We start from the raw sequence: 21,653 nt of genomic DNA, 5'->3' as shown, positions 1-21,653 counted from the left end.
TGCAACCGCGGGGTACTTGCCACCGTGAAGAGCACCCCTCTAATCCCTCGGCCTACATCACCCCTCCCTCACAAACAGCACAAACTGTATAATACTTAATTCAACATTTTCACAACCGCACGGTTCGAGATAGAGTTATGTTCCCACTGGCTTTTATGTTCAGTGTGATGTGGAGAGTAAGAGCCTAATTTTAACTGTTAATGACAAAGTGCAAAGTAAGTTTAATCCCATTCAAAATGCCTGTAATCCAAAACGCAGTGTTTGTCATGTTGCCACGGTAACATGCTTGCAGCTAGATGTACGCTGTCACTGGCAAGAAATGAAGATAAGTTTGTTATCTTAGGTTTAGGAGCAGGACCACACCTTCCTGTGGCTAAACTACTCTGGTCTCCAGGTCACACACATCAGCGTTTGTGACTTTGTGCACCTTCGTCACCTTTGACCTCATTTAAATGTCCAAGGGGGCGCTGTAGAGCCTTTGTATAACTTAGTTATATTTGTTATACATCATTGTGTTCAGCTCATCATTTTACACAAAATGTATCTCAATGCCGGGAAATAGGACATGTCATTCCAGAGAAACGCAAGTTTTATCACAAAAAAAGGCATTTTTTGTTTACGAGCTTGCCACGCCCACATTTGGAATTGTATCAAAAATCAAAATAATTACCTCTAATCACACATGTGTTAAGTTCATTTTGACAAAGTGGGAAAAAATAATCATATCATTGCATTCAACTTTGAAATCTCCCGAAAGTCTACTTCAAAACTTTCCGGGAAAAAAATGTATAAGAAACGTAGATATTTTTTAAATTTGGCATAAATCACGATTTTGTTTAAAATTCACGATGGCCATACCCGAAGGCGTATCGGATCAAACTTCATAACATTTCATTGTTCATGGGTTTTGTGTCTTGTGGCCAAGTTTGAAGTGATTTAGATGAAAACTGTAAGAGAAAATGCCAAATGTACAACGAGGTGCACTTTTGTCAGCGCCGTGTTTATCCAATATGGCCGACTTCCTGTATAACTTAATATTATTTTTTACATGTTCTCCCATGAATTATTTTTTGGAGTGAGCGTCATATTTTTACAGCCACTTTTTTTGGCGTCGGGCTCCCATTGGCCCCATGTTATTTGATTTTTGAGGTGGCGCTACTGAGCCGTCTTTCAATATTTTTTCACGAAACCTTCACTCAAAATTAGAACTCCCGGATTTCTAATTTTTGATACCACCCACGAGCATATCCGTCTTTGTTTAATACTCGATTTGTGCGTTTTTCCAGCCCCCGGTACCAATTATAATAAGTCCCTCTCCGGGACGATACTCGTCCTTCGGCTCGGGCCTAATAAAGAGGTCAGTTATTGTCTTGATTTCAAAAACATTATATTGTCCTCCAGATGACAAAGCTATTCAAGACATCTCCATGTCCCACCACATTGCACAAACTGACCCACTTTCATGACATTTTGAGGTGGTCACCTTAATACAAATATCTATTTTTACTAATATTTTATGACCTATGGCCCATCAAAGTTACAATCATCAAATAACCTTATATATCACACTACTTTGTGTAAAGGACTAATATCTCAACCGGCCAACAAATATATTTATATGTATAACACTTCCTGTTGTAAATATTCATGTACAAAGTTTGAATAATTTGACAAAAATACAATGAATACACAAAAGAGAAGTAAACAGACAATAATAGCCCAAACTAAATTGGTTTTTAAATACAAAATATTTACAGGTTATTTTCTGGCGGGTAAATGCAATGGATTATTTTTAGCTTTGGCACTTTTTTGTTGAAGATGTTTTGGAGGGATTGAAAGTTATTTAGTGTTTAAACTTGAGAATTCTGGTTTGTAAATGTGAATTTTTCAAAGAGTATTAAGAGATTAACTGCATTTTACATTCTGTTATCTTTATTTATAGTGTAAATAAATGTAAATAATAATTTCTTTGGAAAAAATTATAATGATTTAGAATCAACACATTTTATGTGTAAAACTGGGCAAAATTGCACATATTTAGGGACGTTAAATCTGAAAAATGGACAAAGCCAGGTGTAAATGTTGTGCTTCATTTGGTCGACATTTTGGATACAAAAGATTTACAAAGAGGATTTTGGATATATTTAGTATTTCAGGAAACTAGAGTGAAAATTGGCTCAGGCTTAGATTAGATAACAACCAATCATTTAGTATGATTAACATGTATTTTAATAAAACAGCATTTGCTGTTACAATGTTTCCCAAAAATAATCTAATGATGTGAGTGAATTAAATAAAATATTATAAAGCTAATTAGGAGAAGATTGGACAATTTCCTATTTACACAGGAAAACCTTCATGTTGAGAGAGCAAACTGACCAAGTGTCATTTTAATCTTCTGGATGTATAGAGAGAAAACAGATAATATATAAATAGTCTATAAATGAATGTTTGGTGTAACTACACACAGATCAGTGATGTGTGTTCCTCTTGAGCAGCTGCAGTTGTTTCCTGCTCTGGTCTCACTCTGAAGGACTCACTGAGGGAGGTTTTTGTACGAGCACAAATCACTGTGTGAACAGCGGGACATCATGATAACTCTGACAGTAATAAACTGCTGCATCTTCAGCCTGAGCTCCAGTGATGGTCAAAGAGAAGTCACTGCGGCTCCCACTGCCACTGAACCGAGATGGAGTTTCTGACGTACGATCTGTAGCATATTTTATCCAGGGCTTTGGAGTCTGACCAGGTTTCTGCTGATACCAGTGCATGTACCAATTCCCAGTATAATAAACATCTGTGTTAGTTTGACATGTGAGAGTGACTGTGGATCCTGGAGTAAACATCTGGACTGGAGGCTGAGTGACTGTGACCTGACCACTGCATCCTGTAAAAAACAATCTACATTTATCAGAAGAAACACAGAGAGAAAAGGCAGTGTGTTGTGTTCAATGTCACTGAGAGTGGAACCTGTGAAGCAGCAGCAGGCCAGTGTCCAGATGAGGATGGTGCAGCCCAGAGCCATGGTGCGTTCACTGACACATGTGAGTCCTGCAGTCTTCAGCTCACTATAAAACTCAGGAAGAATCAGCTGATCATGTGACCCTCCTCTCTATGGAAATACTGTCTCAACTCTGAACCCAACACTGACCTTTACTTGGATGCATTTTATTTAATCAACATTATTATTATTTTATGTTTCACACTTTTTTAAACTTTTTTGTTGCTGAAATGACACTTTTGAGTCTGATGAATAAACCTTAGCCCTGACAATCTAAACCTTTATCTTTGTCAGAGATAATATGGGAAGGGTTTTTATATGTCCTCTCTGATAACAACATGGTCAAATATACGTTAAAAGAAACTAGACCATTTTTGTAATTAGTAACTAAAATTAAAGCAGTAAAAATGGTTAAACATGTCGCTGTCTTGTGTCTTGTCTTTTATCATGTGATGTCATGAAAAACACATTATACAGGGCAATATTTTATTCACATTTATATATGATTTAACATTTAAAATTAATGATAATAATTTAGGGTAAGTCATAATAATAAAAGTGTTTTCTCCAGAGTGTGAGTGAGTGTTGTGTGAGTGAAGTGAGAGCTGTGTGTGCAGCAGAAGAGCAGAGGTTTTTGTACGGCCTCTTCATGACTTTGTATCACTGTGGTTCACGTTTGGAGGAGGAACACAACTCATCGTTCACAGTAAGTCATCTTCTCAAATCTCTTTTTACATGTGACTGCTTTACATTATGACTTAAATATTGTAAAATATTTTGCTTTGATAATTGTGAAATTTAGAATTTGTTTGTAAAAAATAGTGTTACGTTGCAAAAACAGAAAATCTCAAATTAAAAAAATTCTCATAAAGTAAAAAAAATCTTGTACAAATACTATAAATAAAAATAATATCAAGTGGATTATATTGAGCATGGATAGAATAATATTTTAATTCCTACAAATTACAACTGACCATTGTAAACATGTCACTTAAATGTTTCTGCAAATGAACTCTTTTGTTTGTAAAAGAAGTAAGAATATTTATGAGGAGTAATTGAAATATATATTGTCTCTAATGTCTCTCTAATTCTCTTTTCATTATTACATTATTAAGTCAACGATGAAAATGACACACATTTATTGTTAAATCTTGTTAAAAGGAAGTGAAACAAACAGCTGCCTTTTTCACCTAAATATAATGTTCAAACTTCATAATTACAATAACGACCTTATTATATCACATATTTATTGTGCAGTTATTCTGTCTAAAATACCAACAGACAAAGGTGAGATAAAGGAGGCATTTTACTGTTGTATTTCTGTGCAAGACCTTTTAGAAAATGTAACTGATCCAAATGTATTTAGTTGTTGTTAATGTGGAATTGTTGTTTTATTTTTATGATCTTCTTGCTTCAAACTTCTAAATTAACTTCTAAATGTTTGAATCTTTATCTTTCCGTGTCCCACCGAATCCAAACTTTAAAAAACAGCACTTAACCACGACTAAATGAGATCTGACTCAATCTGACCCGACAAAGACAAACCATCAGAATCCAGCCCCCGCACCACAGTTTGAGAAGGACAGTATTTATCTATAGAACCAAACATGACTTTACCTCATGACAATATCTGACACATAAACATGAACATTTCTCCTCTCTTCCCCCTGTTGTGTCCAGGTGGTCCGGTGGTCCCCCCCTCTGTCTGGCTCCTGGCCCCCTCTCGGCAGCAGCTCTCTGGGGGGAGGCTCTCTCTGCTCTGCCTGCTCAGCGCCTACTCTCCACAGGGCGCCCGTGTGAGCTGGGAGGTGGACGGACAGGAGCTCACAGACACAGGTACACCAGCAGAAACATGAGCACAAATGAGACGCCGAATCTCACTCAACTGTCCTGGTTAAAGAAAGAAGATCAGGGCTTTAAGAATCAGGAGGAATTAGGATCGTTGTTGATGTAATTCTTCATTTGAAATAACATGTCGTGTCTTTTCAATGGGAAAAGGGCCTAAAATGTGAACAGGAAGCTGAAATCTATCAAAATATGAATTAATTCCAATTAATTTTATGGTCGATAGATTTTAGATTTATCAAAAAATTCCAGCACTTGAAAACATTGGTATTTGATTTAAAAAAAATTAAACAATTTAATTATCACTAATAAAAGTTCTGCCTTGTTTAGAATTTTACCTGAATAAAAGTATTATCTGTTTTCAAATTAAAATATTTAGTTAAAATATAATTTTAACAAAAAAAATATATACACATTAAACTATTTCTACAAAACTTCCCCCTAAAAGTAGTTGTAAGATAACAAAAATATGGATCAAATTGAGTCGGAAATAGCAACAACTAGTCAAACAATTAGTTCTATTTACATTTTTTTAGATTTACATTTATTTCACTTTTTAAAAAAATGAAATGTTTAAACCAAATAAAGGTTAGAAGATGATGCTTATTTATTAAATTCCAAACCAAAGAGGTACAAATTCATGTTGTTCATGATATTATAACTGACTAATTTTATGTAAATCAAGTGGCCTATTAATGTTTTTAAAAAGGTGGATTTTATCTTTGAAATCCTGTTACTGCAGAGGAGATTTATGTTCTTAATATACAAGTGTTTGCTTGATGTCTGACCCTTCCTTGTTTAAATGCTGGTCCTTAGGTGCGTCTCAGAGCAGTGTGGAGCAGGAGAAGAGCGGCCTGTACAGCAGCAGCAGCGTCCTGAGCCTGAGTGAGGACAGCTGGCTGCAGGGACAGCTGTTCTCCTGCAGGGTGCACCACCACGGACACACCCAGGTCCAGTCACTGCAGAGGAGCCAGTGCTTAGAGCTGCATGGGCCCTGAACATGGAGACCACCCACAACTGCAATAGAAGAGTTAGATGTAGAGTGTGGCTTATGGTCAGTGCAGGGAGTGATAATAAAGCTTGTGTTGACACATGATGAGAAGTGTTCTGTCTTTTGTCCTTAGACCTGTGGAAATGTCACGTCTCTGCTTTTTTAAGACACTGCAGGAGAATTTAAAAACATATACATTCAAAACCTCTCTAGTAATTTACCCACAAAAATATAACAAAAGAAGAATTACAAATGTTCTTTTTTCCATGTTTTCATATAAAATCAATACATTTTGTGTGTAAAACTGGGCAAAATTGCACATATTTAGGGACGTTCAATCTGAAAAATGGACAAAGCCAGGTGTAAATGTTGTGCTTCATTTGGTCGACATTTTGGATACAAAAGATTTACAAAGAGGATTTTGGATATATTTAGTATTTGAGGAAACTAGATCTGAGTAAAAATTGGCTCAGGCTTAGATTAGATAACAACCAATCATTTTATATGATTAACATGTATTTTAATAAAACAGCATTTGATGTTACAATGTTTCCCAAAAATAATCTCATGATATGAGTTAATTAAATGAAATAATATAAAGCTAATTAGGAGACGATTGGACAATTTTCTTATTTACACAGGAAAACCTTCATGTTGAGAGAGCAAACTGACCAAGTGTCATTTTAATCTTCTGTAACATATATATAGAGAACATTGATATAAAAATAATTATATAAATGAATGTTTGGTGTAACTACACACAGATCAGTGATGTGTGTTCCTCTTGAGCAGCTGCAGTTGTTTCCTGCTCTAGTCTCACTCTGAAGGACTCACTGAGGGAGGTTTTTGTACGAGCACAAATCACTGTGTGAACACATCACCGCTATGATAACTCTGACAGTGATAAACTGCTGCATCTTCAGCCTGAGCTCCAGTGATGGTCAAAGAGAAGTCACTGTGGCTCCCACTGCCACTGAACCGAGATGGAGTTTCTGACAGACGTCGTGTAGCACGTTCTATCCAGAGCTTTGGAGTCTGACCAGGTTTCTGCTGATACCAGTGCATGTAATTATTGTTATACACATCTCTGTTAGTTTGACATGTGAGAGTGACTGTGGATCCTGGAGTAAACATCTGGACTGGAGGCTGAGTGACTGTGACCTGACCACTGCATCCTGTAAAAAACAATCTACATTTATCAGAAGAAACACAGAGAGAAAAGGCAGTGTGTTGTGTTCAATGTCACTGAGAGTGGAACCTGTGAAGCAGCAGCAGGCCAGTGTCCAGATGAGGATGGTGCAGCCCAGAGCCATGGTGCGTTCACTGACACATGTGAGTCCTGCAGTCTTCAGCTCACTATAAAACTCAGGAAGAATCAGCTGATCATGTGACCCTCCTCTCTATGGAAATACTGTCTCAACTCTGAACCCAACACTTTTATGTAATTATGATCTTGTAATTTCAAAATGATTTATTACTTTAATAAGGAACAAAAATAATGGAGAAGAGACAGAATAAGGAAACAATTTTAGCCTACGATGTCAAGAGTCAGATACAAATATATGAAGCAGTAAAAGTCACATCTGTGAACAGTATAGTATGAATATAAAACGTACAGTATAACAATATATATAGTTTAACTTGGAGCCTTTTGTTGACCTTATAGAGCTCAGCACATTGAGATGCAGTTTTGTATCAAACGTGTTTCTTTGCCTAGAGCCAACTTTAGCTTTTCAGATAAACTCATGGCTGTCAGTCCAGTTATTAAATAATGTAAACATTATTGGAATCAAAATACCATGGCTGACTGTAACAAAGACATTTAATTATAAGAGATATTCTACTAAACCATATTTTATGAGTCACCATGATTTTGTTGCACAGAAAATGTCTCAAGACCCAAAACATGTAATAGTAGAAGTATTAAAAATAAATAAATGTATTTATATCAATAATAAAATGAAAAATATTTTTAAAGTTGCTTAATGTTTAACATGCTTAAAATTTGAGTTTAAGTAACTGGTTAATACAATAATAGAGATGAAACATAAGTAGATGTTGTGTGAGAGCTGTGTGTGCAGCAGAAGAGCAGAGGTTTTTGTACGGCCTCTTCATGACTTTGTATCACTGTGGGTCACGTTTGGAGGAGGAACACAACTCATCGTAGACTGTAAGTACTTTTTACTTCATATTTTTCAGGACAGGACTACTGGTATTTTAACTGGATTTTAGTTATGTTTATACATTTTACATTTAAAATGTTTTGGTTAGTTTTTGTTGTAGTTCTCTAGAGTGATAAGCTAATGAAAATATGCTCTAAAATATAAGAATTAAAATTGTACTTAATATTATTTCGATAATATTATAATATGATAAAACATTCTAGTAGATTATATTGACATAAAAATACATTTTGATCAGAAAAGGTTACAGAATGAAAAAAAAGGCACTTAAAAACAGTAATTATATGTGTTGTTTAAAAATATAGATTTTATTTTAAACTTCAGTATATTTTAAGAAAATATATAATTTATCAGGGAACTATTTTATTTTGAGTACTGGTATATGTAAATTTACTTTTCTTGGTGGCAGTTGTCCACGGTTCGTTGGTTGGACTTGTAGTGAACAGGAAGTGAAAGACACAGATGAAAATGTCTCTAGTCTTCATCATTTTGTGCAGTTTTCTGATGCGTTGCTTGAACACGTTGTGCTGCCCCCTGTCTGTGTGCAGTGGGAGTACAGCGGCCCGTCCTGACCGTCCTGCCCCCGTCCAGAGAGGAGCTGCAGAGGGGCAGTGCCACGCTGCTGTGTGTGGCCAGCGGGGGTTTCCCCTCTGATTGGACGCTGGGTTGGAGAGTGGGCGGGGCCTCCAGAGAGGGGTCCCACAGCCCGGGGGTCCTGAGAGGGGACGGCCTCTACAGCAGCATCAGCGTCCTGAGTCTGTCCACAGAGCTCTGGAGAGACACATCAGTGAGCTGTGAGGCCCATCGAAGTGGACAGAGCCCAGTCACTCAGAGCATGGAGTCACTGTCCTGCTCCGAGTGAGACACGTCCACATGAGGACACACTTCACCTGCTCTATGGGACACGCCCTGGGTTTGACTGAGCTGATGGAGGAGTCAGGAACAAACATGTGACTGTGCAGCTTCACATGTGACTGCGACTTGTGCTAATAAAGCTTGTGTTGATCAAAGCCTTTTGTCATTTGTTCTATGAATCATGTGGAGGATGAAATGTGATGTCACTTTGCTCAAACTCAGGGAGAATCAGCTGATCATGTGACCCTTCACTCACTTGTGCGTTTGAAAGTAGAACATCATTTGCATACACCTGTCCAAGTGGAACTTGGCTAAATGAAGTCAAACTGAGATCTTAAACTATGGCAGTTTTCTGACATGATTTGCATAAAGTTTCAACATGATGAATTAGCAGAGGATTTTAAACTCTTAAATGTTCTCTTTGTGTCGACATCTGTAACAACAGCTTCCACTTTAGATTGAACATATGTACTAGTGAATATGAACAGACCTCTGCTGTGAGTTTTCTCATGTTGTGTGCAGTGTGTATGGAGGGAGGTCAAGGCAACATGGGAAAACAGGTGGAAATGATGTTGTGTTGAGTCTGGTCAGAATCTCAGGTGCCAGAGTTTAAAAAGTGGCTCAGTGATCTCATCTCTAACATACATTTATTTATTTACTTTATTCATTTTAAATTGTCTGTTATTTAACATAAATGACCATCACAATCAAAAAGGAGCAGAGAAGTTTGACTCCAGCCGCAGAGATTCCCATTTGTTTTTGTTTGGTCCGGGCAAAGGGCAGAGAAGTGGCGCCCCCTGCTGTCTGGATGATCGGCTCTAGAAGAGAACAAAGTTTGTATCGTTACTGGCAACAGCAACTTTCTCACTTTGTACATCATCGTGAGTGTTTGTCATTTTATAAGATCTTGTCATTTCAATCATTTAGATATAATAAATAAATATAGCCGCAAGCGGCAATGATCGGCCCTCGCCACGCCGCCGCCACGCCGCAAGAGGAGGGGGCGCTAACGCGCCCCAATTGTCCTTTTAGTACGCCTACTGCTGAATCTGTGACGCTGTCACATCTTCTCCCCTTTGTTTTACCATCAAAAAGCAATTTTATTTTGAATTCTTGGCAAAATGTGCGGCTTTGCCGCACAGACACCGTGACTTTTTGAATAAAAATGTGGATAACTTTTGATGGTCCTGAAGATGAGTCTCACCAAATTTCAGGGTAATAGGGCTGACGCCCTGAGGGGGAGGAGTTTGTGAAAGTCTAAAGTGTAAACATGTTCTGGCGATTTCCCCATTGGAATAACACGGAAAATGGTTACGGCAACGCCATAACAATTATGACATGGGTCTCATTGACTTTTTTGATGGGGATGCTAAAATTGAGTTGTGTGTCAAATTTCATATAATTTTGCAAAACTAAACATTTAACCTCCATATAAAATCTGTAGGGGGCGATGTGGCGCCAAATGAATTTATTTCACTTCAAGTAGGTTTAGGGCAAAGAGTTTAACAACTGATTCTAATTTGACGCAATTCGGACTTTATCTGCGCAAACGGCAGAAATTTTAAATATGGGAGATTTCTGAAATTCTAGCTACAGTTTGCGGCTTCGCCGCACAGAGACCGTGAGAGGTATCAATGTAATTTGGATAACTTTTGATGTCCCACTCCTCAGTAGCATTTTCACCAAATTTCAGCTTTCTAGGGCCAACGCCCTGGGAGGAGTTCGTAAAAGTACGACGTTTGGAAAAACTCCGAAGTCATGTTTAGCCATTTTTGAAGCAATATGGCCGACATTTGGTTGGGCGGACGGCGTTGCCGTAATAATATTTTTTACTTCTCTTATCACCATCTACCTCTGCGCCAAATTTCATGATTCTACGATCAGATTTTTTTTGGGTCATTTCCCATCTCTCAATGCATTTTTGGTACATTTGGGGGCGCTGACGCGCCAATTTTTTTTATTTTAGAAAAGGGAAATAGCCAGAATGTAGAGAGGCACGATTTTTAGAGGTGTGAACATTTTTGTGACTTTTCGTCAATGTTCACTGGGTGAAAAATAGGGGGGTTGGTCCCGAGAAGAAGAGGAAGAAGAAAGAATAATATTCCGATGCGAAAACAATGTTTCCCATTTTTCAAATATCATAAACTATACATTTTCGGAAAGCGCTCGCGCTTTCCTACCTCATGGTGTGGGTCCCTGGTCACTGACGGGTACTTTCGTTAATTTTGAGTGGGCTCCGCCCACTTTGTGTTTTTGGCCCTCTATACAGTAATAATGTTCAATTTTTGCATTACATGCTTATATGCACGGAACATGCAAGAGATGGGGAACGTATTCGTGAGCTACTTAGCGCAAATGAGTGCTTTATATGGGGATGACGACCGCTTTGCGGTCGTCATCTCAATGTAAAGTGCTCGTTTAGTGCGCACTTTTGCACGGGCTTCGCCCGTTTACAACGGTAATGTTCCATTTTCCTACTACTAATTAGTATGCACGGGGCGTGCATGAGTGAAGGAGTGCGTTAGTGAGTGTTTGGAAGTGGGCGAGCGCTTCGCGCTCGATTTCGTGCGCACTACGTGCGCACTTTCGCAGCCGTGCTTCGCACGGCCTTACGAGATTAATAGGCCTCTCGCCAGCTTGTGGCGCTCGGGCCTAATTAGTTAGTGTGCTCTCTTAAATGGACTTTATGAATAATTATTACAGCTTTTTTGTAATCAAAGGTTTAATTGTGTTATTGTATGTGTTTCCCCCAAACTTCCAGGTGATAAATGAAATAAGGCAAGATCAATGTACAGAATAGAAACCTTCATGTGTTTTGGTTGATGATGTGATTAACTTTATGTAAAACTGATATATTTTTACATATTTTCCTTTGTGTATTGTTTACATGAGATTTACAGTTTAGTTTCTGATCCAGTGTCACTCACAAAAATTGTATTTCCGATACTTGTTAAATATTTATTACATTACATTTTATTTTTGATTACATTTTTATTACATATTTATTTTTATATTTGTGTTAAAGTTTGTAAAAAGCATAAATTTAGTCTTGTTTTTACAACATTTTATTTTTATCTTTTCCTTTTCCATTGTCTTTGTTGAGTTGGTTATATTGTCACAAACTGCAATATGTGTGATACTGCACATAAATCATGAATATATCATATGAAAAGTTTAGGCCCAAGAACAGAACCTTGGGGAATTCCATATTCAATATTTAGTTTTATTGAGATGTTTCCAGCAAACTGTACAAACTGTTGTCTATTTACCAAGTAGGAACTGACCCACTTTAACACTCCCCCTCTTATTTCATAGCCCTGCATTTTGTGTTATTAATATGCTCTGGTCTATGGTGTGGAAGGCCTTTTTGAGGTGGATAAACACTGCTAGAGCGCTTTGTTTATTTCCAGTTGCTGTGGTGGAAAAACGAAGCTTTTTGCATTCGACTGAGAGAACGGGACACATTATGAGAACCTTTATTGTTCAGCTTCACTCCATAAACGACCAGAACCATCAAAGTAAAGACTTTAAACTGGTGAATGTTTTTATTCTTTTTTACCCCGGTATATTGTTACTGCAGAGGAGAGTGTTTGCTTCATGTCTGACCCTTCCTTGTTTAAATGCTGGTGCTACAGGTGAATTCAAAAACATCTTAAACTTAAAGATATATATTTGAAACTTCTCTAGTCGTTTGCTCACATAAATGTAAGACATTTGTTTTTACATTTTTAGTAATTCCATGTTGTTATGTCAAAATAAGGCATTTTATATCTAAAAACTGCCACATATTTTTGGGACGTTTTATTATGGAAATTGGACAAAGATTACACAGGATTTTGGATAAATTTAGTTTGAAACTCGATAAATAATAAAATTATAATTTATTTGATTTTTTAAAATGAAATCTTTGATAAATCAACTTTATAACGAGATATGAACACATCTTTCTACACGTTCTGTTACATGTTTGGTGTATGTTATTGGCACTGTACATAGTCATCTTTATTTCCCTAAAATGTAAAAATGCATTTTTAAGAAAACATCATTGAAGTTACAATGTCCCATAGAAATGTTTGGCTGAAGTGAATAAGATAAAATAAAATGATGAAAAACAATTATGAATAGACAGATGTTGTTTCCACATGAATGTTGAGAAAGTAAACTGACCAAAAAAACTAAAAAGTGAGTTTAACTTCAGTGTCTTGACTTAATCTTCCGAATATATAAAAATGATTCTATAAATGAATGTTTGATGTAACTACACACAGATCAGTGATGTGTGTTCCTCTTGAGCAGCTGCAGTTGTTTCCTGCTCTGGTCTCACTCTGAAGGACTCACTGAGGGAGGTTTTTGTACGAGCACAAATCACTGTGTGAACACATCACCGCTATGATAACTCTGACAGTGATAAACTGCTGAATCTTCAGCCTGAGCTCCAGTGATGGTCAAAGAGAAGTCACTGTGGCTCCCACTGCCACTGAACCGAGATGGAGTTTCTGACAGACGTCGTGTAGCATATTTTATCCAGAGCTTTGGAGTCTGACCAGGTTTCTGCTGATACCAGTGCATGTACCAATTCCCAGTATAATAAACATCTGTGTTAGTTTGACATGTGAGAGTGACTGTGGATCCTGGAGTAAACATCTGGACTGGAGGCTGAGTGACTGTGACCTGACCACTGCATCCTGTAAAAAACAATCTACATTTATCAGAAGAAACACAGAGAGAAAAGGCAGTGTGTTGTGTTCAATGTCACTGAGAGTGGAACCTGTGAAGCAGCAGCAGGCCAGTGTCCAGATGAGGATGGTGCAGCCCAGAGCCATGGTGCGTTCACTGACACATGTGAGTCCTGCAGTCTTCAGCTCACTATAAAACTCAGGAAGAATCAGCTGATCATGTGACCCTCCTCTCTATGGAAATACTGTCTCAACTCTGAACCCAACACTGACCTTTACTTGGATGCATTTTATTTAATCAACATTATTATTATTTTATGTTTCACACTTTTTTAAACTTTTTTGTTGCTGAAATGACACTTTTGAGTCTGATGAATAAACTTTAGCCCTGACAATCTAAACCTTTATCTTTGTCAGAGATAATATGGGAAGGGTTTTTATATGTCCTCTCTGATAACAACATGGTCAAATATACGTTAAAAGAAACTAGACCATTTTTGTAATTAGTAACTAAAATTAAAGCAGTTAAAATGGTTAAACATGTCGCTGTCTTGTGTCTTGTCTTTTATCATGTGATGTCATGAAAAACACATTATACAGGGCAATATTTTATTCACATTTATATATGATTTAACATTTAAAAATAATGATAATAATTTAGGGTGAGTCATAATAATAAAAGTGTTTTCTCCAGAGTGTGAGTGAGTGTTGTGTGAGTGAAGTGAGAGCTGTGTGTGCAGCAGAAGAGCAGAGGTTTTTGTACGGCCTCTTCATGACTTTGTATCACTGTGGGTCACGTTTGGAGGAGGAACACAACTCATCGTAGACTGTAAGTACTTTTACTTTATATTTGTCAGGACAGGAGTACTGGTATTTCAGCTGGATTATAGTCATGTTTATACATATTAAAATGTAAATGTTTTTGTTAGTTTTTGTTGTAGTTCTCTAGAGTGATAAGCTCACGAAAAAATGCTCAAAAAAAACAAAATTCAATTGTTCTTAGTATTAGTACGATTGATTAAAACATTCTACTTGATTATATTGACATCAGAATAAATATTGATCAGAAAAGGCTACAAAAATACAGAAAGGGCATTTAAAAACAGTCATTCAAATGTATGTGTTATTTATTTTGGTTTAAAGAGTTTAAAAATATATATTTTATTTTATCTTAAACTTAAGTTTATTTTAAAATTTTAGGTAATTTATCAGGGAACTGTTTCATTTTGAGCACCGGTATATGTAATATATGGGCTTTAATCTAGAATAAAAGATTTCTTTCTTAATTTTAAAGTTCATTAAGTATAAAATATAAAACTGAAGCTGCATATGTTTTTATAATTTCTAAGTTTAATTTTATTTACAATTTGAATAAGTCTCTTTTCTTTTGATATACTTACTTACGTACTAAATTAAATCACAATAACACAATACATTATTTACCGTATGATTAAATAAAATTTGCCAAGTGCAAGAGCTTTAATTTATTACAATATTTATGTTAAAAATCGACACTTTTCTTGGTGGCAGTTGTCCACGGTTGGTTGGTTGGACTTGTAGTGAACAGGAAGTGAAAGACACAGATGAAAATGTCTCTAGTCTTCATCATTTTGTGCAGTTTTCTGATGCGTTGCTTGAACACGTTGTGCTGCCCCCTGTCTGTGTGCAGTGGGAGTACAGCGGCCCGTCCTGACCGTCCTGCCCCCGTCCAGAGAGGAGCTGCAGAGGGGCAGTGCCACGCTGCTGTGTGTGGCCAGCGGGGGTTTCCCCTCTGATTGGACCCTGGGTTGGAGAGTGGGCGGGGCCTCCAGAGAGGGGTCCCACAGCCCGGGGGTCCTGAGAGGGGACGGCCTCTACAGCAGCATCAGCGTCCTGAGTCTGTCCACAGAGCTCTGGAGAGACACATCAGTGAGCTGTGAGGCCCATCGAAGTGGACAGAGCCCAGTCACTCAGAGCCTGGAGTCACTGTCCTGCTCCGAGTGAGACACGTCCACATGAGGACACACTTCACCTGCTCTATGGGACACGCCCTGGGTTTGACTGAGCTGATGGAGGAGTCAGGAGCAAACATGTGACTGTGCAGCTTCACATGTGACTGTGACTTGTGCTAATAAAGCTTGTGTTGATCAAAGCATTTTGTCATTTGTTCTATGAATCATGTGGAGGATGAAATGTGATGTCACTCAGCAACTACTCATTAAAATGTATGTATGCAACTTTTAATATCCATGATTATTTAGTCAGAAATATAATTGTTTAAAATGTGTGTGGCTCTATTCACAGAGAACATTGTCAAAGCCTCTGAAACTCAAGCTTTAGACATGAATATAAACAGAAACACTATTATAAGGGGTTGAACTGTCAGTTTGTTGAATGTTTGCGATAGTGACAGTTATTTAGAATATAATAAACGGTCAAGCTGCAAAAGGGAATGGTTTCTACTCCAAGCCAAGGAAAGAGCAATATTACAAATCAGTGCATAAGAAATAAAGATGTATTAATTCAATTCAATTCAATTCAATTTATGAAAAAATTGTAATGCCCAAAATCACAACAGCGGTTGCCTCTGAGGGCGACAGTGAAAAACAGATTAAACAAAGTCTAAGGGGCGAGGGACGATGTCACTATCCCAGTGACTTCGGGCCTCAGGCGGGTACTGTCCTTAGACCCTCCTATTAAATATTCTATAAATGAATGCTTGGTGTAACTACACACAGATCAGTGATGTGTGTTCCTCTTGAGCAGCTGCAGTTGTTTCCTGCTCTGGTCTCACTCTGAAGGACTCACTGAGGGAGGTTTTTGTACGAGCACAAATCACTGAGTGAACACTCTTTGACTGTCACGATGACGATAATGCTGACAGGTATAAACTGCTGCATCTTCAGCCTGAACACCAGTGATGGTCAAATAGAAATCTCTGTGGCTCCCACTGCCACTGAACCGAGATGGAGTTTCTGGCAGACTTTGTGTAACATATTTTATCCAGAGCTTTGGAGTCTGACCAGGTTTCTGCTGATACCAGTGCATGTACCAAAGAGAACCACCGCCATGAACAACATCTCTGTTAGTTTGACATGTGAGAGTGACTGTGGATCCTGGAGTAAACATCTGGACATCTGACTGTGACCTGACCACTGCATCCTGTAAAAAACAATCTACATTTATCAGAAGAAACACAGAGAGAAAAGGCAGTGTGTTGTGTTCAATGTCACTGAGAGTGGAACCTGTGAAGCAGCAGCAGGCCAGTGTCCAGATGAGGATGGTGCAGCCCAGAGCCATGGTGCGTTCACTGACACATGTGAGTCCTGCAGTCTTTGACTTTTTCTCAAAATGTATTAATCATATTGAAATCGTTGTTGTTGTTATGTTTTTATGGCTACATTTACGTCTTAAACTTTAGACTTTATTCTTCAGAAGCACAGGAGTTCCAAGCCCATGAGGACGTCTTCTTCTTCTTCTTCTTCTTCTTCTTCTTCTTCTTCTTCCTCAGCGTTTTACTCACATTGACAACAGCATCATTGAGGTCATTTCCAATAAACACAGCTTCCCCTTCACCTCGACCCTGTTCCTTGTCATTCCTAACACTCATCCTTGTATTATAAAATCCCACCTATGTTGTAACCAAGTCTCCTGTATGCAAATAACATGAGGCTTGTCCAGCAAGGTAGAGACAAAATTCTTGGCCATTAGCAAGAAGACTTCAGACATTCCATTGCAACACGACTGCCATTATGAGCCCTCAGAACCTGACTGCAAACAGGGAGCCTCCCCACTCTGACTCCCTGAATGGGGAACGTCTCCATCCCGACTCCCACGCAGCGTGTTTTCTATCTCTGCCCACTCAGGACCTTTAGTTCCACGGTATTTCCCTGCAGCCATAGCGATGATCCTTGTCTTTTCAGATTTCTTATGCGTTTGACCAGTACAGTTAATAACTTCTAACATAAAGAGGAGAAAATCCCTCTCTTCATAACCAAGACATCCTCAGCACTCTCGGAGGCTCCATCCTTCCATCCTTGGAGGCCCCACTCTTGGAAACCTCAGCGCTGGCGTCCCTCACTGCATCCACGTGAGTCCTGCAGTCTTCAGCTCAACATTGTTTTACTTCTTATAAAATAATTCATGCAAAAAAGTGAAATGGTGGTCGGACTTCTGCCTTCGTCAGAGGTGTCACCTGACACGGGTGTTTCTCTGTCTCTTCATATAAAAAAGAAGACAAAATTAATGTTCTAAATATAGTCTTCAATTTACTACAAAACTCAGGGAAGATTAGATGAACATGATGATATATAATGACTTAAACAGCCTCATGTAAAGCTTTTAATAGCTGTTTAAATATGTTTTTTACTCAAAGTGATGATTTTATATCATCTTATTCTTTTTAATTATTACAGAAATCAGGATTACATACTGTAATCTCCAAAACAATTTAATTTCTACTCTTTTTGCTTGTCAAGTTTATATTTTTGTGATGTTGCACATACCAACACCATAAGCATTAAACTGATTAGAAATATCAGACCTCAACCGCCCTGGGAGGAGCAGCGATGCTTGTCTTTACCGTCAAACACATTTGAATGCACCTGCTTTTGAGAAACTGAAAGGATTCAAATAGAAGCCATTCATTTTAAGTCTAAAATTGCCTGTTCCTCTAAATGTTTCACTTTTAAAGTCCTTTGCATAAACACTTTGCTTGAAGTTATTCTTCTGAGAAGCAGCAGCCTAAAGTTCCTTAGATGGATGTAGTGCTCCCTCTAGTGAATTAATTCTGTTACTGCAATTTCCCTTCATATATATATATATATATATATATATATATATATATATATATATATATATATATATATATATATATATATATATATATATATATATATATATATATATATGAACTAAACTAAACTGACCTGAATAAATAAATGACTGGACTCTTTATGAAGCTGACACTCTGGTATCGGTTTTGATCTCATTTTAAATGGACACAAGCTGCACACAAAGGAAAGTCAGATTTGAAGGATTTTAGATTTGAAGGAGTAAACCTGGTGTCTGGATGGATGGTCTGATCGACAGTTTTCTGATTGTTGTGGTTTTACAGCTCCTCTTTATTAACTATTTTATTTTTCATTAAACCAACAAAAACTGAACAAAAGAGGGATTTAAAAAATATATATATTCGGGTAATTCTTTTAATTTGTTGGTTTGGTGTACAGGATGTTTGTTTTTTATGTTTTATGTCATATGAACAGCAGCTTTATAGTTCCACTTTATCAGGTGATGGACAAATAGTAATAAATAATAAAGAGGTCGGTTATTGTCTTAATTTCAAAAACATTATATTGTCCTCCAGATGACAAACCTATTCATCTCCATGTCCCACCACATTGCACAAATTGACCCACTTTTATGACATTTTGAGGTTGTCACCTTAATACAAATATCTATTTATACTAATATTTTATGACCTATGGCCCATCAAAGTTATAATCATCAAATAGCCTTTTATATCATTATTTGTCCATCCATCCATCCATCTTCTTCCACTTATCCGGGGCCGGGTTGCGGGGGCAGCAGTCTAAGCAGGGACTCCCAGACTTCCTCCCCAGACACTTCATCCAACCCATCCTCCGGGGGGATCCCGAGGCGTTCCCAGGCCAGCCGAGAGACATAGTCTCTCCAGCGTGTCCTGGGTCTTCCTCGGGGCCTCTTCCCGGTGGGACATGCCCGAAACACCTCCCTAGGGAGGCACCCAGGAGGCATCCGGAACAGATGCCCGAGCCACCTCAGCTGGCTCCTCTCGACATGGAGGAGCAGCGGCACAACTCCGAGCTCCCCCCGTGTGGCCGAGCTCCTCACCTTATCTTTAAGGGAGCGCCCAGCCACCCGGCGGAGGAAACTCATTTCGACCGCTTGTATCCGCGATCTTATCCTTTCGGTCATTACCCAAAGCTCATGACCATATGTGAGGTCAGGCTTTTAGATAGGGGGCTGTCTTCCCGTACTTTGGACGGGCTGTTTTGAAATGTGAACGGGCATTTCATTGTTATTTTATTAATACATCTTAGAAAAAAAGGGAATATTATCATTAAATCGGGCCGGGAAGCCTTTGACAATTGGCAGCCATTACAGTTTACTGTTTACAAGTGACAATTTGCATGCTGCGCGCTGATTGGTCGACAAAATTTGTGTGCTTGGATCTGATTGGCTGCTGAGCCGTGGACCGGAGAATGCCAAAGCTACTCGTAGACGGCGCTTGATAATATGGGAAGCCAAATATGATCACACTCCGCCACTTAGGAGCGCAGAGCGCCGTCTGGCATAAATTACGGCGCTCGTTTACAGCGCACGGCATGACGTCAGACAGTGCCCGCCGTTAAAAGCGCCGCTTTATTTTGTGAAAGCGCATATTGGCTTTCTATAACCTTTTTTTAAGTACTTTTTAATAGTCCGGAGAATGCCGAAGCTACTCGAATCCTGGACAAAATTCTTTGGACGGGGTGTTTTCAAATCCTATCTAAAAGCCTGGGTAGCGTAGATTGAACGGTAAATCGACTCAGCTCCCTCTTTACCACAACGGTCCGATGCAGCGACTGCATCACTGCAGCCGCTGCACCAATCCGCCTGTCAATCTCACGCTCCATCCTTCCCTCACTCGTGAACAAGACCCCGAGATACTTGAACTCCTCCACTTGGGGCAAGGACTCCCCACCCACCTGGAGAGGGCAAGCCACCTTTTTCCGGTCGAGAACCATGGCCTCGGATTTGGAGGTGCTGATTCTCATCCCAGCCGCCTCACACTCGGCTGCAAACCGTCCCAATGCATGTTGCAGGTCCGGGTTTGATGGAGCCATCAGGACAACATCGTCTGCAAACAGCAGAGATGAGGTCCTGTGGTCCCCAAACCGGACACCCTCCGACCCCTGACGTCTAGAAATTCTGTCCATAAAAACTATGAACAGAACCGGTGACAAAGGGCAGCCCTGGCGGAGTCCAACATGCACTGGGAACAGGTCTGACTTACTGGCAGCAATGCGAACACAGCTCCTGCTCCGGTCATACAGGGACCGGACAGCCCTGAGCAAAGGGCCCCGGACCCCGTACTCCCGGAGCACCCCCCAAAGGACACCCCGAGGGACACGGTCGAAAGCCTTCTCCAGATCCACAAAGCACATGTGGACTGGTTGGGCAAACTCCCATGAGCCCTCGAGCACCCGATGGAGGGTATAGAGCTGGTCCAGTGTTCCACGACCGGGACGAAAACCACTCTGCTCCTCCTGAATCCGAGGTTCGACTATCGGTCGGATTCTCCTCTCCAGTACCTTGGAATAAACCTTACCCGGGAGGCTGAGGAGTGTGATCCCTCTGTAGTTGGAACACATCCTCCGGTCCCCCTTCTTGAACAGAGGGACCACCACCCCGGTCTGCCAGTCCAGAGGCACGGTCCCCGAACACCACGCCATGTTGCAGAGACGTGTCAACCAAGACAGTCCTACAACATCCAGATACTTTAGGTACTCAGGGCGGATCTCATCCACCCCCGGAGCCCTGCCACCGAGGAGTTTTTTATGGACTACTATGTGTAAAGGACTTATATCTCAACATATTATTAAATATTACAATATTTATTGTCTCACAGTAAAAAAAAAAAAATAATCACTTCCTTTTGTAAATATTCATGTACAATGTTTGAATAATTTGACAAAAATACAATTAAAATACAAAAGAGAAGTAATCAGACAATAATAGCCCAAACTAAATTGGTTTCTAAATACAAAATATTTACAGGTTATTTTCTCGCCGGTAAATGCAATGGATTATTTTTAGCTTTGGCACTTTTTTGTTGAAGATGTTTTGGAGGGATTGAAAGTTATTTAGTGTTTAAACTTGATAATTTTTGGTAGAGTATTAAGAGATTAACTGTATATTACATTTTGTTATCTTTATTTGTAGTGTAAATAAATGTAAATAATAATTCTTTGGAGAAAGTGCATTTAAACAGGTGATTTATTGTTGCAAAAAGTGCAGTTTTTTTCTTTGACTATGAATTTAGATATGAACAGGTTGATGGTGTATATTATTTATTTATTTTCCAGTGGGTTAGACAA

At 38.8% G+C, this 21,653-nt stretch overlaps 1 long non-coding RNA gene and 1 gene segment (V, D, J or C); both read left to right on the top strand.

Annotated features, from left to right (window-relative positions):
* The first annotated feature begins 848 nt into the window (after positions 1 to 848).
* LOC140370987 (Ig lambda chain C region-like) lies at positions 849 to 5,942 on the top strand. The segment is given in 5 exon segments: positions 849 to 866; positions 1,287 to 1,357; positions 3,601 to 3,707; positions 4,682 to 4,837; positions 5,663 to 5,942. Coding segments are annotated over 5 exon segments (534 nt in total).
* Positions 5,943 to 7,896: 1,954 nt separating this feature from the next.
* LOC140370524 (uncharacterized) lies at positions 7,897 to 9,030 on the top strand. Its single transcript, XR_011928373.1, has 2 exons — positions 7,897 to 8,007; positions 8,569 to 9,030. It is a non-coding gene; the product is annotated as an uncharacterized lncRNA (long non-coding RNA).
* The last annotated feature ends 12,623 nt before the right edge of the window (positions 9,031 to 21,653 follow it).

This window comes from Eucyclogobius newberryi, unplaced genomic scaffold (assembly GCF_026437365.1).
Source record: "Eucyclogobius newberryi isolate DKJ021-1_F unplaced genomic scaffold, fEucNew1.0.hap1 SCAF_21, whole genome shotgun sequence".
Lineage (NCBI taxonomy): Eukaryota > Metazoa > Chordata > Actinopteri > Gobiiformes > Gobiidae > Eucyclogobius > Eucyclogobius newberryi.
This window is presented reverse-complemented; position numbering and strand designations above follow the sequence as displayed.